Raw genomic sequence first — 20,655 nt, forward strand, 5'->3', positions numbered from 1 at the left:
CTCCTCCCCACGACCTGTCTGTAAGGGGATGTCCAGTTGTCTACAGATGGGCTTTGGGTGCCCACTCCACACTGCCCCTCATTCTCAATGATATGATTTTTTGTTCTTTAATGCCTGATACCTGATCCCATCAACACCTCGTGATGACACAGGTGGTGTGCTTCTTCCATGTGGGCTTTGTTGCTTCTGAGCTAGATGGCCGCTTGATTACCTTCAAGCCTTTAAGACCCCAGATGCTATATTTTTTTATAGCCAGGCACCATCAGCGTTCTTCACCACATTTGCTTATGCACCCACTTCAGCGATCGGATCAGGAAGGTGAGCACGCAATGATATGATTTTTTGTTCTTTGATGCTCCACCAGCCAATCTTCAGGAGAAAGATGAGGCTATTTGCCCCTGTAAAGATTTACAACCTCGGAACCACAAAAGGGCAGTTCTAGTCTGTCCAATGGGACTGCGATGAGTCAGAATTGAATTGGTGGCATTGGGTTTGGTTTTGATTAAGCAAAGTATGCTTTCATTTTGAATATTGCATTTGTAGACGTTTGTTCACCATACTGACTATAGGTAGCAGTTTTTAGCACTTTTGAGATACTCGACTTAATGAGCAGTACAACACTTCAACACCTGTTCTGCTTTAACCATTCTTTAACCTTCGAGCATAGGAACTTATTAAATGTGAGAGTAGTTAGGGTTTAGCTCACTTGTTTTGATGTTCAGGCCCATAAACCATTAACCTGAGCATTGTGTATGCTATTACAATGCTCCTTTACTAAGATTGTCTTAAAAGTTTTCTAAGGGGAAGGAAACAAAACTCTAAAGCACTTGTTCCTGAAGAAAACCAGCTGTAAGGGTAAAGCTATTCAACAACAACAATAACAACAGCCAAATAACCTACCACAGCGATAGCTTGTGTATGGAAACTTAGCCTTAAATAAAAAATAATCACATATCCCATTAAGTGCTTGGTCCTGTTTATAGTAAGACTAGTTGTTAATACTGATAAAATTGGAGTGGTTGGGCAAAGTACTTGGTGCTCAAGAGGTTGAAAGTAAACAATATTAAAATACAGTGATGGGAAATACTGTCATATATGGACTGCGTGTGCCACGAGAGTAACAATCTTTTGTCTGCTTCTTTTCAAGTTGGTCTCAAACTCAAACACACTGCCATCGAGTCAATGCCAACTTGTAGCCACCCGATAGGACAGGGGAGAACTTCCCTGGTGAGTTTTCGAGACTGGAACTCTTTACAAGAGTACCAAGCCCCGACTTTCTCCCATACAGTGGCTGGTGGTTTCAAACTGCGGATCTTGTGGGTCACAGCCCAATGAGTGAGTTACCACTCCTCTACCAGGGCTCCTGTTAACCCCAATGTATACAGAAAGAACTTCTAGACCTCTCATAATACAAAAGCTTTGTTTGCTTAGATCTGTGTGTTTCACAGATTTACACTTTCAGTTATTTAGGATCAGGGTTAAAGAGAATCCCTCTTCTTTAAAGGAATGAAAACAGGTATTAGCAGAAGAGTTGCCATCTTCATTTTCTAACAACCACTCCCATTTCTTGGCTTTATAGTCACATTTTTGGTTAGGATGTTTGATATTTGTCTTCTATCAAAGTATAGGCCTACCTTGGAGATGTGAATTTAGTTCGAGACCACTGGAAAAAGAAGAAAGTAAATATCGCAATAAACATGGTTTCCCTTTTAAAAAATTCTCCCGGGACACATAAAGGTTATGTGTATTCTACATTGTTGTCTATTAAGTGTGCAGAAAACACTATGAAAAGCTAGAAAATTGTGAGAAATACCAATATGGGGCGCAGATAGGAAGTGAGCATTTGCCATTGCAAAAATGGCCATCAATAGTCTTGCTCAACATAGATTGGTAAAAAACCTTCAGTTTGTGTGAAACAGTGTGTGTGTGTGTGTGTGTGTGTGTGTGTGTCTAATATGTGATACCTGGCTCATCTCACTGTAAGCAATATATCGCCTTTGTTGTTATGGTAATGAAAAGCAAGCACTGTGATTGAGTCAATTCTGACTCAAAGCAACCCTATAGGACAGAGTAGATCTGACCCTGTGAGTTTCTGAGATTATAGACTTTTCCAACCCAAAATTCACTGCTACTGAGTCAAGTCTGACTCATAGCAACCCTTATAGCCCAGAGTAGAACTGCCCCAAGACTGTAACTCTTTAAGGAAGTAGAAAGGCTAATCTTTCTCCCAGGAGCAGTTGATGGTATCAAACGGCTGATCTTGATGGTAACGGCCCAGTGTGTAGGTCACAATGCCACCGGCGTTCCTTGTTTAGTAAATTACCTTCTCATACACATTCTTTTAATTTTACATTTGCTACATAGTTTCTTCCTTAGTACAATTTTCCAAACCAATCAAACCACTGTCTCATAACAATTCTATAGGCCAGAATAGAACTGCTCCTGTGGGAGCCAGTGGTAGGATGAATCCTGACTTCAATATTTAACCCACTCTACAACTAGGATTCCTAATACAATTGAAAGGCTGAAAATCTAGAACCCTAGAAACATGTCACCTTTTGAATTCTAATTTCTGTGACCATTGAATTTGACTTGATAGGGATTATCACTACCCTGGAAATATTTCAGTCAAAGTAATCTTTGAACCCTGACTATGTACCAAGCATGGAGCAAGATATGGTGGGAGTATGCCAGAGAAAGACGAAGTTTAGTCTTTCCTCGTAAGAAACATTCTTAAAATACAGCGATGGAGCAGGTAATTAGACACGTATTTGTGTGGTCTTGATGGAAGAATGGTAGAGCCACGTGGAGGAGGCTGATTTACAATATCAAGCCCATCTCAGTAGCATGATGGCTGTTCCAGCCAAACTATCTTCACATTCACTTATATAACTAACAGGAGTCTATAATTAAATTGCTAAGTTCTGTGGTTAAGATTTTAAATTCTGTGGGGGTTGAAGAGAAAGACAAGTATGGGATGTAGTCATTGGGAAACATACCTTGGGAGGGGATGAGTTATCTAGTGACCATTCCAGGTTGAGTAGAATTTGGATCCCTCACTTCCATTGAGTTGATTCTGACTCATAGTGACGCTCTAGGACATGCCCCTGTGAGTTTCTGAGACTGTAATTCTTTATGGGTGCAGAAAGCCCACTCTTTCTCCCACCCAGCAGCTGCTGGTTTCAAACGTGTGACATGGCAAATTGCATCCCAACAAGTAACCAGTATGCCACCAGGCTCCCTAGAATTTGGATAGGAGGAAAGGAAACCATAAAGAGGAGGGCATTGTAAGTGTGAGAGAAAAAGACAGAGGAGGGAATCCTTAGTTGGAGAGGGAAAGAGGTAGAGGGAGGAACAGGATAAAAAAAAAGGACCAAAGTGAATAGGACTTTTTCAGGAAAATAGGTTTGATCCAAATACTTATCCTGACTGGGGTTGAAAGGTGAAAACTGGTTCCGTGTGCCTATTAGGACCACTCTAGAGAGCCTGCAATGTCATGCAGTAATTAAACACAATCTATTATGCATGAGGAATGAGAGCTTTTTTTAAGGAGCTTGACCAAAATGCTTGTGGGTAGTATCCATGGGCCATCATTTGTGATTCATAAGCTGTGCTATTTATCGAAGCTACACTATGTCCCTGGCATGCACCTACTTCAGGACTATCTCATCTCATTATCTTCAGCTTGCATTTACTACATAGTACAGAGAAAGCGTGCCCTGGTCCGGTGATGGGTTAACAAATTGACCTGTTCGGCTTTGGTCTGTGGTTTCCAGTGGCCGAAGCCAGCTCACTTGACCCAAGTACTGAAGTTACAAAGTAGAGAAATCATGTCACAGAGTTTGAAGTCAAGGCACAGGCACAGTGAGCTTTGGCCTGCTGCTACAGGGAAGGGAACAGCCCCACAGGGCCACCCCAAAATGACCTTTGGAAACTGAAGAGCATTTGGTCACTGAATTGAAGAGCGAGCATTTGATCGCTGAAGTTTTCCATAATGTCAATTTTCACATACCACCCTGGCCTTTGGGAAATAACCTTGTCAGTCAATGAAGAGTTGGTGTATTTAGAGCTTTTTGAGGGATACCAAGATGAGGGAGCTGTACTTTCGATTCTTAATACGTTTCCAGTCTAGTTAAGAAAATACAGATGTGTGTCACTCAATGTCCATGGTACGTTTTGTGAGATAGGATGTGATAAGATTTGGACATGGTGCAAATACTGTATTAAAACCTTATGGGACCTGGATGTCATCCTGATAGATTTCAAATGATGTGTGCCTGTACATTCATTCGTTCAACGAGCACTTATTGAGGAGGCTATGTGGCAGAGTGGTTGAGAAAGAGGCCTTGTTTATCAGACAGAACTGGATTGGGGAACTGGCTCCACTTCTTATAAACTATGTGACCTTGGCCACTTTATTCTATTTCTCCAAGCCTGTTTGCTCTTCATAAAATAACAAGATCACCTGGTTCATATGAATATGAAGTCTTTAATACAGTACCCAGTAAGCAATTCTTCTATAATTATCAGGTGCTCTAATGCAAACCTATAACAATATATCGCTTCACGGTTCATTATTTCTTTCTTTATGCTGGTTCTGTGACCAAAACCAAAAACCAAACTCACTGACATCCAGTCGATGCTGACCCCTAGTGACCTGTTTGGACAGATTGAGACAGATTAGGACAGAGTTGAACTAACTGCAGTTGGGAGTAGAAAGCCTCTTCTGTCTCCCATGGATCAGCTTGTAGTTTCGAACTGCTAACCTTGCATAACCATTATGCCACCAGGGATGAGACACGGACTGGGATCTGGTCCTTGTCATCCTTATGGTGACTGACTATATTTTCTCAATCAAATCGTGGTACATAGGATCTGACCGTGAAACCAAATACTTAACAGGAGAGCTGTATGAGAAAATTATAGGTCTGGCTGCAGTAGGGAGCATTTAGGCATGGGAGGGATTGTTTGGGATTGGGGCAATCCGAAGAGATTTCCTGAAACATTCTGATGAAGAGCATTCCTCTGGGGAAAACCAGATAAAAGGAATGGAGGTGGGGCAATGAATGGCATGTTTAGGGTAAGATGCTATCTTTACAGTATAGGATTCATTGGGACTATGTGCAGAGTGGGAAGTAACTTTTGAAAGAAAGACAGATATCTAATATGGGCCCTGAACATTGTGCTCAACAGGTGGCTTGCTTTTCTATTGAATAAAAAGTATGATTAAGATCATCTCTTTAGGAAGATAGTTTAGCAATGTAAAGCCCCTGGCCTTAGGCTCCGATTGTATCCCTAGGCACAGCACTGCAAACATTAACTTCCGTAGAGGCAGACTATCATCTTTTTGTGTGTTCCTGCTTTCTTAGTGATGTATGGCAGAGAACTTCCTATTCATGCTCTCAGACAAAGGCCGACAGTCACCTCCTCTGGACAATCATTCCTGACAGCCCCAGCACTCAGTATATATGACAATAACATCAATATCTTACGTCATTGTTTTTCCATGTGTGCCTTTCACTACACCCTCAGCTTTGCCAGTGAGACAGGAATTGGGTGTACTAATTCTCCGTGACTGCCCTACCCCACACAGACCCTGGCACAGCTTTGGCCTTCAGTTAAGGCTCTGCGAATGTAAAAGAGTAAGTGTGTGGACAGAGACTTGAAAGCTGAAATCTTTTTAAAGTCATTTGGAAACATGAGACTGGGGCTTGAGTAAGCATAAGTAAGGGTAGGTGTGCTTCAGCCCACAGAGTATTGCATGCTCATTTAACCCGGAGACCAGTGCTGTTGACTTGCTGAACTAGGGAGGAGCAAGGGTGGCGGTTTCTGTTGGTACCGGTCTGTGACATGTGGGTGCTCCAAAGCACGGCCTATCTGGGATACGCTCACTCCGTTTTGTTGTTGCCAACCCTTGTTGAGAGTTACTCACACATAACGGTGCTTGCAGGTTTGTTTCATTGTTGGTGCAATCATTTATTCTGCCGTGCCTTGCTCATCCTTTTATGAGTCTCTTCACCATCCACGCCTACGTCTGTGTTTTCAAATCACTGGGATAAAGTCTATAGTGACTATCCCCTGCTTTTCAGTTTCAAAGGGGAAACAATGTATAGCTATATACATATATATGAGGGGGCTTCAAGCAGTTGGAGGAAAAATGGAACTGAAAGACAATGGAATTGTGCCTGGAAGCCCCCTCAAATAAAGTTTTTGTGACCTTTCTTACATGGTACTGGGTGGCACAGAGCAGTAGATTATTTCATTGAACACATTCCGGAGATGAATGCTAGAGGAAATGAGAACAGAACACCCTATTTTCCCTCAATTTTGAGTAATAGTTTCAGGTAGTTGGGGATACACCTTTCTCAGCAAGGATTTGTGTTCAGGGTTTGTGTATGATTAAATGACCCAGTGCAGTGGTTTCATAATTGGTGTATTGTTAGTCAACCTCTGTAATTAGGGATGATTTCATAGGCATAAGATTCTTCTATGGGTGACGCCCTGAATTCATACCCAGTTGTACACCATATCCTTTGATGAAAAGTAAACAATCAGAGTTTCGTTTGCTTTTGTTTTATTCCCTTATTTGAAAATCTGTTTTCCTGTGTCTCGGATGGTTAGAGAGCAAGGGTTTGCCTTTTCTTCTAATGGTTTCCCTTTTTAGAAGAGGCAAGCAGGACTCTTTAGAGAGGAAACAGTTTGAGAAAGATCAAAGTGCTTTGCAGACTAGAGAATCCAGAAAAAATGTTCAACTCAGAAGAATTTCCTCTGGATTAGTATTTCATGTAATGAATTTTCAAGGGTCTGTGTGTAAAATATCATTCTGATTCTTAGATTATCTAGTTCTCTTTCTCCTTGTGTTAAAGTTTTCATTTTTGTGGAAGAAATGAGTGAGATAAAGATAAGGAATTTTGAATGTCGATCTCTTTTTAAGCCAACCCATCACCTATTGGGAAATTGAGTTGAAACTTGCCTTCAGTATATAATATCAACTTTAAAAGACATTTTTTTACCTTTTATTTTTCATTACACGGAATGATATGCAAGTTGGGAAGGATGTGACTGGATTGTGAAGCTATTAGCATTTTTAAACGTGGCTCTGAAGTATATAAATTTAAAATGATACTTTTTGAAACATTCCTTCTGAGCTTTTTAAGTGGCATTCAAAACCAAACCAAACCAAGAACTTGCCACAATGAAGAAAAAGCTCATTGAGTTGGATAAAGGGTTCCTGCCAGATTTTCTGTAGGTCCAGCCTTTTAAATAACTTTGATTAAAGGCTTATAATTTTTATATATAAGGCAGATCCCTAATACTCGGTAGTCAGTAATTATAAAGCAGAAGAGATAACTTCATGCATCCCATCTAAAGGGCTTTTAGTTCAACTTAATGCTTTGTATTTATATAACATCTTACAATTTTCTTAACCATTCATTTATTTCCCATCTTCTTTCATTAAGGTTTTGAAGTTGCTGTATAATACTTGCAGTTTATAATGTGTCTTCGTATATGCCATCCTTAATCGTCATTAGGACTCTGGGAAAGTAGGCATTATTATCCCTGTATTCAGATGAGGAAAGTGAGGCTTAGAGAGATTAAATAAACTGACTCATGAACACACTGCTAAGAAATAAAAGAAGCAGGGCATTCATTGAGACCTTCTGATTCCAAGTCCAACCTTCTTTCTATTACAGCACACCTCCTCGTTGGGGGAGCAGCAACAGCTGGGTATAGCATACTCGAGATTAAATGAAATGCCCACAAGAGCAGAGTAATGGTAACAAATCTTCTGTTTTACTTGGTCAGCCTCAACCCAGGGATGTTTTATTCCCTGAGGTGGGGCTGAAATACAATGAATGCCTATGAAGACACTACAGTTTTCCCATTGTTATCATGTACAAACTTTTAATTAAAAAAATTAAAAAACAAACAAACTTATAATACTACTTACCTGGCAATCTTTTCCCAGTTATTTAATGTGATGTTTCCTCCCAAGGCAGTAGTACTTAAATGCTTTATTTCCTTAATGATACCATAAAGTACCTAGAAGTAGTCTTAGTAATCCCAAACCTTTCTTCCCTTTATAGTGAGAAAAAAATCATCATTAAATGATTTGAAGCTTCCAATGGCATGTTTACAAGTGTTAGCCAGATCAATTAGAAAATTGTGAGCTTTTGAACCTTTGGCTTTGTATTTGGGTTTTAGGCCAGACACTTGAAAGTTGAGTTTAATTTATTTTCAAATACCTATCCAAAATTTGGGCAAGCTGTTGGGATGTTTGATCAGTAGTTTCAGTTGTTGAATACGAAAGTAGTTTTCTGAAATGTAAACCCCCACCTAATTCACAATAAAAAAGTTTCATCTTGCTTTGCTTTGTTTTGTTTTAAAAAAGAGAGAGAGCACGAGAGAGAATCTTAGGTGCCCGGGAATGTTTTGTAAATAAAGATATACTCCAGTACTTTCTAATTTTTATTCAAGTGTGTCTCCATGTTTCCAATAGATGAAAAACCTGTAGACTTTCATTAAAATAATCAGACAGGAGTCAGAAATTTGAAAATTGGACATGAGAGAGCATAAAGATGTATTAAATTCTATATTTGATTAATACTTTTTGAGAGGAGACCGATGCTTTCAAATCATTTCTATGAGATCCACACTCTAAAGAAAATCTACTTACTAATATTGTAGGAAGAACAAAAATGCTGCTTTCCTTGTATACCTGAGAAGGAATTAATAATCATTAAAATGTTCAGCACTTTCTAAAAATGGGATATTTACATCCTTTATTGCAGCCACCAATTTGCTCTTTGCGGTATTTTAATTTTTATATGCTTGCCTCCCCTAGGTTGTAAATTCCTTGAGGGCAGGAACTAGACATATACTGATTACTAAACTGTTGGTAAAATTGTGGGATGATAGAGGTGTATGTGTGGGGGGAGTATAAGACAGTTTGAAATGGGTATAAAAGACGGTACAAAAACAGATTACCTATTTTTTCCTCTGTTTTCCTCTTCTTTCTTCTGTTTTCCTCATTATTCCATTCAGCTCTGCTAAAAGACTTTAGCCAGACCCCACCTGGTCAGGAGGCAAAACCATCTGTATCTAATTTTCTCTCGTATATAAAAGTGATACAGTACTATGGAAATAATACCCACGATCTTTTGGTTATTTTTTTTTAAAACTCACATACTTTATTATTGACTCATAAATTGCTCAAACTAGAAAGGACCGTTAAAGATAGTGGAAAGGCCATGTTTTGGATTTTGTGAGACAGCCTCACTTTCAAAAGTTCTATATTGTGTTTCTCCGTAATTCATGGAGAATGTGGTTAATGATTTTCTGTGGAAAACCAGATAGCTTAAAATAGGTATAAAGGAAACCTGTATAAATTCTGCATAGTATTTCTGTAACCAGCAGTATTGAGCAGCCTCTTGGTAAAAAAGGGAATCATTTTGGATAGAATATTGTTTTGTCTTTCAATTGCTTCAAATAATACAGATTGATTGTTTTAAAATTGGGGATTTAAGAAGTCCATAAACATTATCACTAAAAGCAAGATGTTGGCAAGGTTGGTTCCTTTTGGAGATCCCAGGATAGAATTTGACTCTCTTGTCTTTTGTTACAGAATAGGGTCCCAAACTAATTTGGTCTTACTGCCCCCTTGTCAGGAAAAAAAAAAGATTACTCAACACCCCCTTAGCAATGAAAAACTTTTGCACTATAGCCCATCATAAAGTGTAGGTATCTGCAGTTGCAGCTCTCCTGGATCATTACAGTGACCCCCAGGGGACGATATTGCCCACTTTGGGAAACTGCTCTAGAGGCTACTTGCTTTCCTGGGCTCTTGGCCCCTTCCTTGCCTGACTCCAACCTCTCCCTTCTATTATTTCATCCTGTCTCCCTCGTATAAGGATCCTTGTGATTACACTAGGCACATCCAGATAATCTGGAATTATCTCCCCATCTCAAGAACCTTAATTAAATCTGTAAAGCCCTTGTTGACCACTTAAAGTAACATATTCACAGGTTTTAGGGATTAGGAGGAAGCACTGGTGGCACTATGGTTATGCATAGGGCTGCTAACTGCAAGGTAAGCAGTTCGAAACCACCAGCAGCTGTGCTTCCAAGGAGAAAGGCTAAAGAGTCTTGGAAACTCACATGAGCAGTTCTACTCTGCCGTGTGTGTGTGTGTGTGTGTGTGTGTGTGTGTGTGTGTGTGTGTGTGTGTGTGTGTTTTAGAGGGATTAGGATGTGGGCATCATTAAGCTATTACTCAATTTACCACATCCTCTTCAGGTTCTCTTCCTTTCCAAATCCCATTTATCTTTTTTTTGTTTTTGTTTTTTTGAATGATGAATTTATTTATTTATTTATTTATTTATTTATTTATTTATTTATTTATTTATTTATAACAAAGCATATACCATTTCAACAATTTTCACTCAACAGCTCTGTTTCTAGAGTTTTCCATCATGAAATACTTTGAAAAGCACTATTATTAAGTTTCAACTTGGTTATGGGAACTATTCTTATTCTTAATTTTCAGAATGCCTAACTTCATATCTAACCCAACGTATTTCTTTGTTTCACAGATCTTGAGACTACTCTGAACGGTGTGTTTTAATCCAGTTTATCTGCTGAGAAGTTGCCTTGTACAGTGGCATTCTCATATAACAAGTAAGAAAAGTTCTGTTTAAAAATAGTTTAAAAATCTGCCTTCACTTAATTTTTTAAAAAACAGCCATCATAAGTATTTACATCATAAATACTTACCATAGTGTAACACTATGGTAAAATTTTAGCTAATAGTAATGTATGGCTATTTCAAAACATCCCTGGGATTTGAGATATCTTGAGCTTGAATTCAAATTTCATCGTCCCTCTGAGTCTGTTAATCTCAATGTAAAAAAAAAAAGAAGGTGAGAATTCTTACCTCATAAAACTATTGGGAGTGTTCAGGGAAATATACTAAGCATATGAATTTATTTAATGTCATGTTTGGCACATAGTTGTTGAACGAATGGATAATTAAAATACTGTTTTATTGAGTGCTTCCTTTGTGCCAGAGAGAGTAGTAAGTGTTCAAAATTTGGCGATCGTTGTTCAAAAGACACACATGGCCTAGGTTCTGTCATGGCATGCCCCATTTCTCCATAATAAATCTTTGGTTTATCATTGAAAAGATGAGTTGATGATTAGTTTAATTTTTCACAAAATATCCAAAAGGGAATGTATAACACCTGACATTCCTATTTTGCAAAATTCAATGGGTTTTATACTTTTGGAAAAGACAACATGTAATTATTTTCATTTTCCTCCTGTCAAGCATCGTCAACAAATGTGTATGGGGATTATCAGGGTTAAAACTTTGCAGTGAAGGGACAGACCTCCTGGTCCCCCTCCCTAACCCCCAACAAAAACCAAAAAACACACATTACGATCCAGTAGATTCCAACACATAACACCTGTATACAGTAGAGTAGAACTGTCTCCTAGCATTTCCAAGACTGCAAGTCTTCATGGACCTAAAATGCTACATCTTTCTCCTGCTACATGGCTAGAGAGGCTGGAGAAAGCAGTTGAGCAGTGTTCTCCTTATCTGAGTACAGATACAAATTATTGTGTGCCAAGAGGCAAAAGTTGAGAGTATTAGGTAGGTATTTTCATAATGAGTGAAAATGAATTCCACAAAATATTTATTGACAAAATTAAAAAGACAGTGATTGACTATAGTGATTTGTGATACAAGTCTACTGATGTAAAGAATGGAAAAATCCCGTCTCTACCCCCTACCCCCAGTGCCCAGGCTAACAGTTCACGGAATTGGTTTCAAAATAAATATGTGCCATATTATCAAAATTGACTGTAAATGTTCATCTGTAAAAATCATTCTTAGTTTGGGGACCAGACAGAAACCATGTTGGTTTAGATTTATTTAGTGTCTTAGAATCTGCACCCTTTCTCTAATGGTTAAGTAAATTAAATGGGGCCAAATTGGAATGGATATTGTCTTAGTTATCTAGTGCATCTGTTAGGGAAATGCCATAATTGGGTAAGAGAAATTGAAGAGTTTAGGAGACTAAATGTTTGAATTCAGATGTTGGCCCTGGGGAAGACTTTCTCTCTTCTTGCTTTGAAAGAAGTTCCTAAACTCTTCTGAGCTTTGGCTATTGGGCCATCTTCAAGTGGCTTGGCATCTCTCTTCCCCTATCTCTGCTTGCTTACTTGCTTAATTGTTTTACTTGTTTTATGTCTCAAAAGAGATTGATTTCAGACACACCTTACACGAATACGGTCTCATTAATCTAACAAACTAATTCCCATTGGGATTATAATAACAAGTGTAGCAGGTGTGTGCACAGGGCTATGCACACAGGTGTATGCATTTATATGGCAAAGCCAAATACAGTTATTTGACTCCTCTCGACCAATTCTATCATTGGAACAACTAATAGGTAGGTAGGCAGTATGATACTTGAAAAATGTATTTTCAGTGAATTATTTTATAAAGTGGCTTAATGGGAAAGTGACATTGTGCATAAATTATTGGTCATCTAATTCTGATATTTAGCTTGGGCACATGTAATCAACAATCTTTATGACATATCTCTTTCCTATATTTCTGTGTACCTTGTTTATATTCTTCGAGTGTCATTTACCATTTCCTCCTTGAGAGAATCCTTGAAAGGAAGATGTTTTCTTCTGTATACCCAGACTTTTCATCTGTTTTATTTCTTTATTGTGACTACAGCTACAGATACGGTAACCTATGCCACTGTTGAAATTATCCATAAGATACTGTATTTATCACAAATGTTTTTTAAAAGCCTGAAACCTTTTCATTTCTCTTTAGGTATTGTTAAATGGATGAGATGGCGACCGCTCAGATTTCCAAAGATGAGCTTGATGAACTCAAAGAGGCCTTTGCGAAAGTTGGTGCGTGTTTTTGTTACATAATTATAGTCATGCCATCTTTTTGATCCTAACCAAAGTTGGCCCTGAGGGGTTTATTTATCCTGGATTCCCTGTATTGCGGGCTCTTACCGGTAGCAGTGTGCATGCTCTGGTCTAGTCAGATTTGTAAAGTAGAATTGAGTTCATGATAGTGGGGGGAAGGAAGCACCAAAGAACTAGAGGAAAGTTGTGTGTTTCATTGGTGTTATACTGCACCCTGACTGGCTCATCTCTTCCCCATAATCCCTCTGTGAGGGGATGTCCAACCCGACACAATAGCTGAAGACAAAATAAGTGCATAAGCAAATGTGGTGAAGAAAGCTGATGGTGCCCGGCTATCAAAAGATACAGCATCTGGGGTCTTAAAGACTTGAAGATAAACAAGCGGCCATATCTAGCTGAGAAGCAACAAAGCCCACATGGAAGAAGCACATCAGCCTGTGCGACCACAAGGTGTCGATGGGATCTGGCATCTAAGACCCACAACAAAAGCATACGCAAAGTATATTTGAAACATAAAACAAATTCAAGTACTGTTTACTTAATGAGGTTGAAGGAGTTTTATCATTAAAAGAACTTAATTGCCTTAAAAACTTTATGGTAATAAAGAATGTTGGCCAGTTCTCTTCATGGAGGAAAGAGGGGTTAAATCTCAGTAAATGAAGGATCAATTACACCTTTGGGTCTAAAAATGTCACTGTGAAACTACTATCTTACTGTAAAACAAACACTTGGAGGGTTTAGGGCAACAAAGCAGCTACCTAAAGGCTGTAGAAGAACCGATGCATAGAATTCTGGTGCTGGAGAAGAATTTTGAAAATAACAAAGGACAACCAATCTGTGTTGGAAGACGTGAGGTCGGAGTGCTTCTCAGAGGCAAGAAGAGCCAAACTTCGTCTCACATCCTTTGGACATGTTGTCAGGAGATACCCTGGAGGAGGACATCGTGCTTGGTAAAGTGGAGGGGCAGCGGAAAAGAGGAGGGGCCTCAGCGAGAAGGAGTGACACAGTGGGCTCGGGCACGGGCACAATTGTGAGGAGGACGCAGGGCCCGGCAGTGTTTCGTTCTGTTGTATCAAGGGGGCGCTGGGGACCAGAGCCAACTCGATGGCCCCTGACAACAACCACGGCATTATATTGGACTTGATGACACCTAACATCCTTCTTCAGTTGTTAGCATAACTTCAGATAAATTTCCTTCTGAAATTCTTAAGATAGCATATATAGAAATAAAGGCTTTCATGACTGTATATGCTTTAAAAAAAGAATTCTGGAGGCTACAGTCTTGCTCAAGCGATCTAGTCACCTTATTTTCTTTCCCCTCAGTAGCTGACATAGTGCTATGCACACATTAGTTCCCCCCAAAATGTTTCATTGAGTCCCCAGGAACTGGAATTGTGTGGTCTTTCACTGGAAATTGAAAAGCTTCCTTGATAGGATTATTTTTATCATAATAGAATTATTAATATAAGTTGGAACCATTACCTGGTCATGGATAACATTTCTATAATTTTCAGCTTGTCTGTAATCTGCCTTTTAGAAAAGCATTTATTTAAAGGCCCAGCTGAATTTTTTAAAATTTTCCTCTAGTCCAAGTCTTTGTAATGTTTCATTAGTTACAGAGGCCTCAGGTAACTGTCAAAGGTGTTATATACGATACATCTTTTTTTTTCGTTTTCATTAAGGGAAAACTTCTTTTAAAATAGGCTCTCTGATGCATTCGCCTGTCAAGGGCAATTGTTTTCTATTGTAAGTGGGAGAGGAGGGAGGGCTACTTTGTCTCAGTTCAATTGTGACAAAATATGGGAATCATTATATCATCCCCCCCATCTATTAACAGTAATAGCCCTGATTATCGTCTTAGAAATGCTGCAGAATCATAATGTGTGGAGGAAATTTCTGTAATTACCTCTAATCATAGGTTTTGTTCAATCAATTAATAACTCTTTGAAACTCTCTTTATGAGCAATAAATTGAGTATTAAGATTAAAGTTTACGCCTCACTCCCTTTCTGCACCTGCTTAGTGTTAAGCTCCAAGAAGTATATTTTCATATCATTATTTTTATTTTCTCAGCAATTGCTTCTAGTATTGCCCATTGGGACAACAGAAGTCTTGGCCCACTTCTTTTGTTTCCTAATTCATAAAGCATCTGTTTTAATTTAATGCTTCAATACTGTATAACATTTCTTTTTTAAGAGGAATAGACAAAATGTTTATAATAATAATAACACTTGGGGAGTAAATATTTTACCAGCTTTAAAAAGCTATAGAAACTAGGGATCATTTTAGTGATTATCTGTCATAAAGATGAATCCATATAACATAAATCTGGTCAGGTTCATTTTAGCCTTACAAACACTTCCTTTGACACCTTAAGCTCCCCATTTCCCCCTTGGATATTCCTACTAAAATAATATAATTTTTAAAAAGAAAACAAAAAACATGAATGCAGCACTTTTGCAAAGGAAAAAAAGAAAGGGATTGTTTAACTGACTAGGAATCGTGTGGGTGTATTCCTTTGAGGTTGCTCACCACACAAAGCCAAGAAAGTGATTGTGGTGATTGTAGCTGAACCAGAATTTCTCTCATCCCAGGAAATTGAGTTGTTTCAAATGACTTGATGATTCAGGCTGATTCCTCAAGAAGCCTGGTGGTTTAGTTCAATTTACATTTAGTATTCAATGAGACTGTGGCAGTACATACTTGTTTCATTATGCCTTGAAACAAGTAACTGTAGCCACCTAAGAAGAACAATGAAAGACTGAACCAGTGCTCTTCACTGCACCATCTGGTTACCTATCGCCGTCATTCCAGAAGCAATGGTATTGGGAGACTCGGAAAATCCTGTTAGTAGGCCAGGTAGTAGGAGCAGTACCCACATGTGGGTGCATGGGCCAAAGTCAGTGTATACATGGGGCAGAACATGCTCCTGTGAACCATAAGTGTGTGTGCATGCATGTGTTTATAAAGCATGGGCATGCTAGCAGGTGGAAAATGAAGACTCACCTAGTGGAATTTTTGAGTTGCAAAAGGATTGATACACACCTCATTTGGGTTGGTTCTTTCAACCATCAGCTACACTTGACCCACCACCATAGGGAATACACGATTAGGATCGCCTTTTATATAGCAACCTCTAGTCTACCCCCAGCTGGGACTCATTAAACTCCCTCATGCATTTGCTGGCATGCACTGCCTCAAAAGGTACACACACTATAAAATGCCAACCCCATAGTTAGCTCACCATCTGGCAGTGCGATTTTTAAAAAGTTTTAATGACTAATGAAAGCTTGATGTTACTGCTTTAGATCTGAGGATACAATCTAAATTCTCCAACACAGATCTTATGGCTAAGTATCTGAACTCTGTTGTTGTTTTCATAGACATCCAAGATCTTGTGAGAGAGGGTGGGGTGTGAATTCATGATGCTTAGTACAAAAGAAGTCGTGGCATACATTGCTAGAAGTAAATGGAAACTTTAAGTCCATCTTTATAAAAAGGATATATATCTATCTGCCCATGATAGGCTTTCTTCTCTAAGGCCTTATGGGCACTAGCCTGTCCCTAGTGAGCCTTTAACCGAAACACGTGTGCAACATCTTAGTGCAGAAAGGCACGAGATTTAGACAGATTCAGAGATACTTTAAAACAACTCTCTCTCTCTCTCTCTCTCTCTCTCTCACACACACACACACACACACACACACCTTAGGCATGAAGGGGGAGTCTTGGTCTTCCAAGTGTCTGATTTATAAGGCAATGTAGCACCCCAAAAGATGCATTTGAAGTGATTGATTGCACCATATACCACCTGGCCCTGAGCAGTGTAAAACAGCAGCTAAAATCAAAACCACTTGAATTTTGGCTCAGCTTTCTCCAGACAAGTCCTTAAAATAGCTTAAATAACAGGATGCAAGGGGAGGGAAAAACATTTCCTTTTAAGGCTAGGCATTCTTGGTGTGATTCAAAATTTTGCAGGAACATGGCTGTATAATAAGTTTATTTGCTTTCAGGTTACAGGGAGGAGGGTGTTGGGGAGTTAAGTGGCATTTAAAGTAATACTTGGGATAGAAAAGCATAATGAGATTTCCTTTCCTACAAAATGCAGATGTGAACGTACATGTATCATCCTCAAAAGAGAGAGAGTCAGAGAGGGAGGGAGAGAGAGAGAGAAAGTAAGACGAATCATCAGTTGCTAATAACAGTTGGTCGTTTTCTGAATTCAGTAGTCACATTTGAAAAAGGACCTGACTGGAGCCATATTGGGAAGTGGGAAAGTCTTAGCAAGATTTTAAAAGATAGTTATTTTTCTTTTTTAAAAATAAAAGCATTTGGCCATCTATTGAAATGCAGTTCTTTACCTTCTGTGGGAATTTCCTGTGGTTAGGAGGTCTTTCTTTTCCCCTGCTACGTGTTAATGTCTGCCGAACAAAAACAAAACAAAACAAAGAAATACTGCCATTGAGACAATTCCAAATTACAGTGACCTATATAAGGTTTTCAAGACCGCAAATTGTTATGGGAGCACAAAGCTTATCTTTCTCCGATCTACTGGTGGATTTGAACCACCAGCCTTTCCCAGTGCTTACTCAGAAGTGCCACTTATGTCTCCTTATGTCTCCTACGCAAGAAAACTAACTCACTTAGCCATCAAATTGGTTCCAACTAATAGCAACCCTATAGGACAGAGTAGAACTACCCTTGTGGGTTTCTGAGACTGTAAATCTTTCGGCCATCAAGTTGATGCTGACTCATAGCAAACTTTGGGGATAGGGTAGAACTACCTCTGTGAGTTTCTGAGACTATAATCCCTTAGGAGAGTAGAAAACCCTGTCTGTCTTCCAGGAATCGGCTGGTGGTTTGAAACTGCTGATCTTATGGATCGCAGCCCAATGAGTAACCACTACACAACCAGGGCTCCTCATGGGAGCAAAAAGTCTCATCTTTCTCCTGCTGAGTGACTGGTGGTTTCAAACTGCTGACCTTGTGATTAGCAGTCCAACATGTAACCCACTATACCACCAGGGCTCCATATGTCTACCTATACTAGCCACATTTTCTGAACCAAGAAGTTGGGACATGGGCATGGACCGGCGGAAACCTTAGAACGTCTCAGGATAAGACAGCCTACATGGTAATTCTGATGTACTATTTTAAGGTAGAAAATATGATACTTAAACCAAAGTGTTTCCCAACTACAGAGCCTTTCCCATCCCACCCCACCCCCAAGGATAGTTACTGAAGTGGCAAATAAACCAAAAAGGAATTTCAGAATATTGGCAGCTTTAATAAGGAAATAAAGGCCTGCCATCAGACCTGGAAATTGTGGATTTTTTGTTAGTTTCTGGGCATTCAAAACTCTTCTCAATCTAGGTCTGTCGGGTTTTTTGTTTGTTTTTTATTTATTTACTTATTTAGTTTTTGGAGTGGGGTCAGTTTATTTGCGTGCCTGTCAAAACTTAGAATAGAAGAAGGTGGCTTTAATCAAGCATAGGGTTGAGCTCCTGGTTAATGATGGCAGTGATGAGAGGGAAGTGTTGTTAAAATGCCGTGATGCTATTTTATTTTCTGGCCTTTTCAGGCAGATTAGATTCTTGATATTGTTTGAGGATGTGTTTTCTTTTTCTTTGGGGGGGGGGTTGGGGGCTGGGTATTGAAAATAAAATTAGCATAAACTCTTTACAAATAATTACATGTAATTTTATCTCTCAAGTACTTTACCAGATGGGTTTTTTTTGTCAAATTAATTGCTAGCTGCCTTTTCAAGCTCCTTCTGCCTCCTCTTAAAATTGAAATTTTCTCCCCTAAAATGATATGATTGAGAAGCTCAAAGAAAAACTCTAATATAATTTTATAGTACTAACACTTAAATGTCTTTGATCAAAGGAGGTTAGTACAATTCGGATGAACATCTATCAATAAAATATTTGAAAATAACAGAATAGGTGAACCTTTTAAAGTATACCAAACTAGGTGGCACATGCACTGTGAACCTTTGCTCCTCTGAGGAAAGATCCAGGATCGATAACCCACGAGAATCAAGAAGTTTTAGAAGGCACTTGAAGCTACAGTTTCAATTAAGAGCCAGGGAGTAGGTCTGATTGATTTGTCTAGCTTTGGTGCCTAGCACAATACTTTCCACAAAGCAGGCACACAATAGAGGTTGACTCATGCTAAATAAATACCAAGCACATTTATAAATGAAGGAGAACAGAGAGGGCCTGACCTGAAACCCACTACTGCTTGTCTAATAGGACACTCTTTGGTTAGTATGTTCAATTCCTCATTACCCACTGCGATCAAGCGACTTTCTATGATGACCCTTGGTGGCATAGTGGTTACACATTGGGCTGCTAACTGCAAGATCAGCAATTCAAAACCACCAGCTGTTCCACGTGAGAACCGCAAGGCTCTCTACTCTCAAAAGAGGTACAATCTCGGAAACCCACAAGGGCAGTTCTACCCTGACCTGTAGGGTCACTCTGAGTTGGCATCGACAAGATGGCACTGAGTGTAGGACAGAATGGAACTGCTTTGTTGGGTTTTCAAGACTCAATCTTGAAAGAATAGCCCCATATCTCCACCATAAAGGTGGGTTCCAACCACTAACCTTGTGGTTAGCAGCTCAATGTGCCACCCCCCAAAGCTCCACTACACAACAGCTCTGACGGCCACAGAGGAGGCACAGGATGAAACAAAGGGAATGAGATCAAATGTTATTCAAGGAACACTATCAAGGTGATGTGTCCTGATGAACTGCCATTGGAGTCCTTTTGCGCTATTTCTCTTGGGTGTTTATTGTTACTTGTTTAGTGTTGTTTCAAAAGTGCTCATCAAGAATTAAATGATCTTTTCCTTGGTCAATCTCCGAGAATTAGTGATTCTAGAAAAAATACATTTTTTTTCATGGCGTAATATATACTTTGCTGTGAATATGGGGGGAGATTAAAAAGAATGTTAAAAAATGATTATTCAGAGCTATGTAACCTACTCAGGAAGATTGCCGTGTAAGCAAATGCTTATTTTCCCAGCTCCCCTTTAACTTTTCTTCCTCGGTTACTAAAAGGATCTTTTATTACTACCCTCACTTCAAAATGGAGTTCCCACATGTAGTTATTTTTTGTTAGTTACATGTTTGGGTGACTACTTCCTGACATCTTTTAATCAGATCATGAACTGTCTTCTAATTTATGCTCAAGAGAGGTTATTTCAGAGAGGTTCATGCAAATCACACTTCTCTACACTACTTAAACCTCTATTCAGCATAACAAAAAAAGCACTCTCCTTGAGTCATTTCTTGTGGCATTGAATCCATCATAGTGCTGCAATTTGTTGTTTAAAATACCTTGGACATCCAATTGCATCCTTGAGAATCCAAAAAGAACAATTGTTCAGCATCACTTTATAACAGGCCAAATGTGGAGTCAGCAACAAAATATTAGATGAGATTCAGCTATGTCAACATTTGCTATCAAAAATTAACCAATGTGGAAAAAATAGTAAGAGTTATATAATAAGTAATGACATTTTAAAATAAAAGAGAGAGAGAGAAGCCCTTAGAAATCCTCTAGGTTCCTTATCTATCACACCTAAACACTGGTCTGAGAGGTAACAAATGGAGGAAAAGGAACGTGGAAACTTAGACTGTTTCATGACACACCGCTGGTTTCAAAAGAACAAACCAAAATAATCAAGCACA

General features: G+C 39.0%; 1 protein-coding gene across 2 annotated transcripts in view; it reads left to right on the forward strand.

Annotated features, from left to right (window-relative positions):
- The window catches only part of PLS3 (plastin 3), a 95,335-nt gene that overhangs the window by 39,676 nt on the left and 35,004 nt on the right, over window positions 1-20,655 (forward strand). For both annotated transcript variants that reach the window (XM_013006522.2, XM_004710062.4), the window contains exons 2-3: window positions 10,593-10,677; window positions 12,854-12,936. In XM_013006522.2, coding sequence (XP_012861976.1) covers window positions 12,864-12,936 — 73 coding nt within the window. In that variant the 5' untranslated portion in view covers window positions 10,593-10,677; window positions 12,854-12,863. The remainder of the gene's footprint in view (window positions 1-10,592; window positions 10,678-12,853; window positions 12,937-20,655) is intronic.

Source organism: Echinops telfairi, unplaced genomic scaffold (genome assembly GCF_000313985.2).
Source record: "Echinops telfairi isolate 266 unplaced genomic scaffold, ASM31398v2 ScPeMD7_7427;HRSCAF=8465, whole genome shotgun sequence".
Lineage (NCBI taxonomy): Eukaryota > Metazoa > Chordata > Mammalia > Afrosoricida > Tenrecidae > Echinops > Echinops telfairi.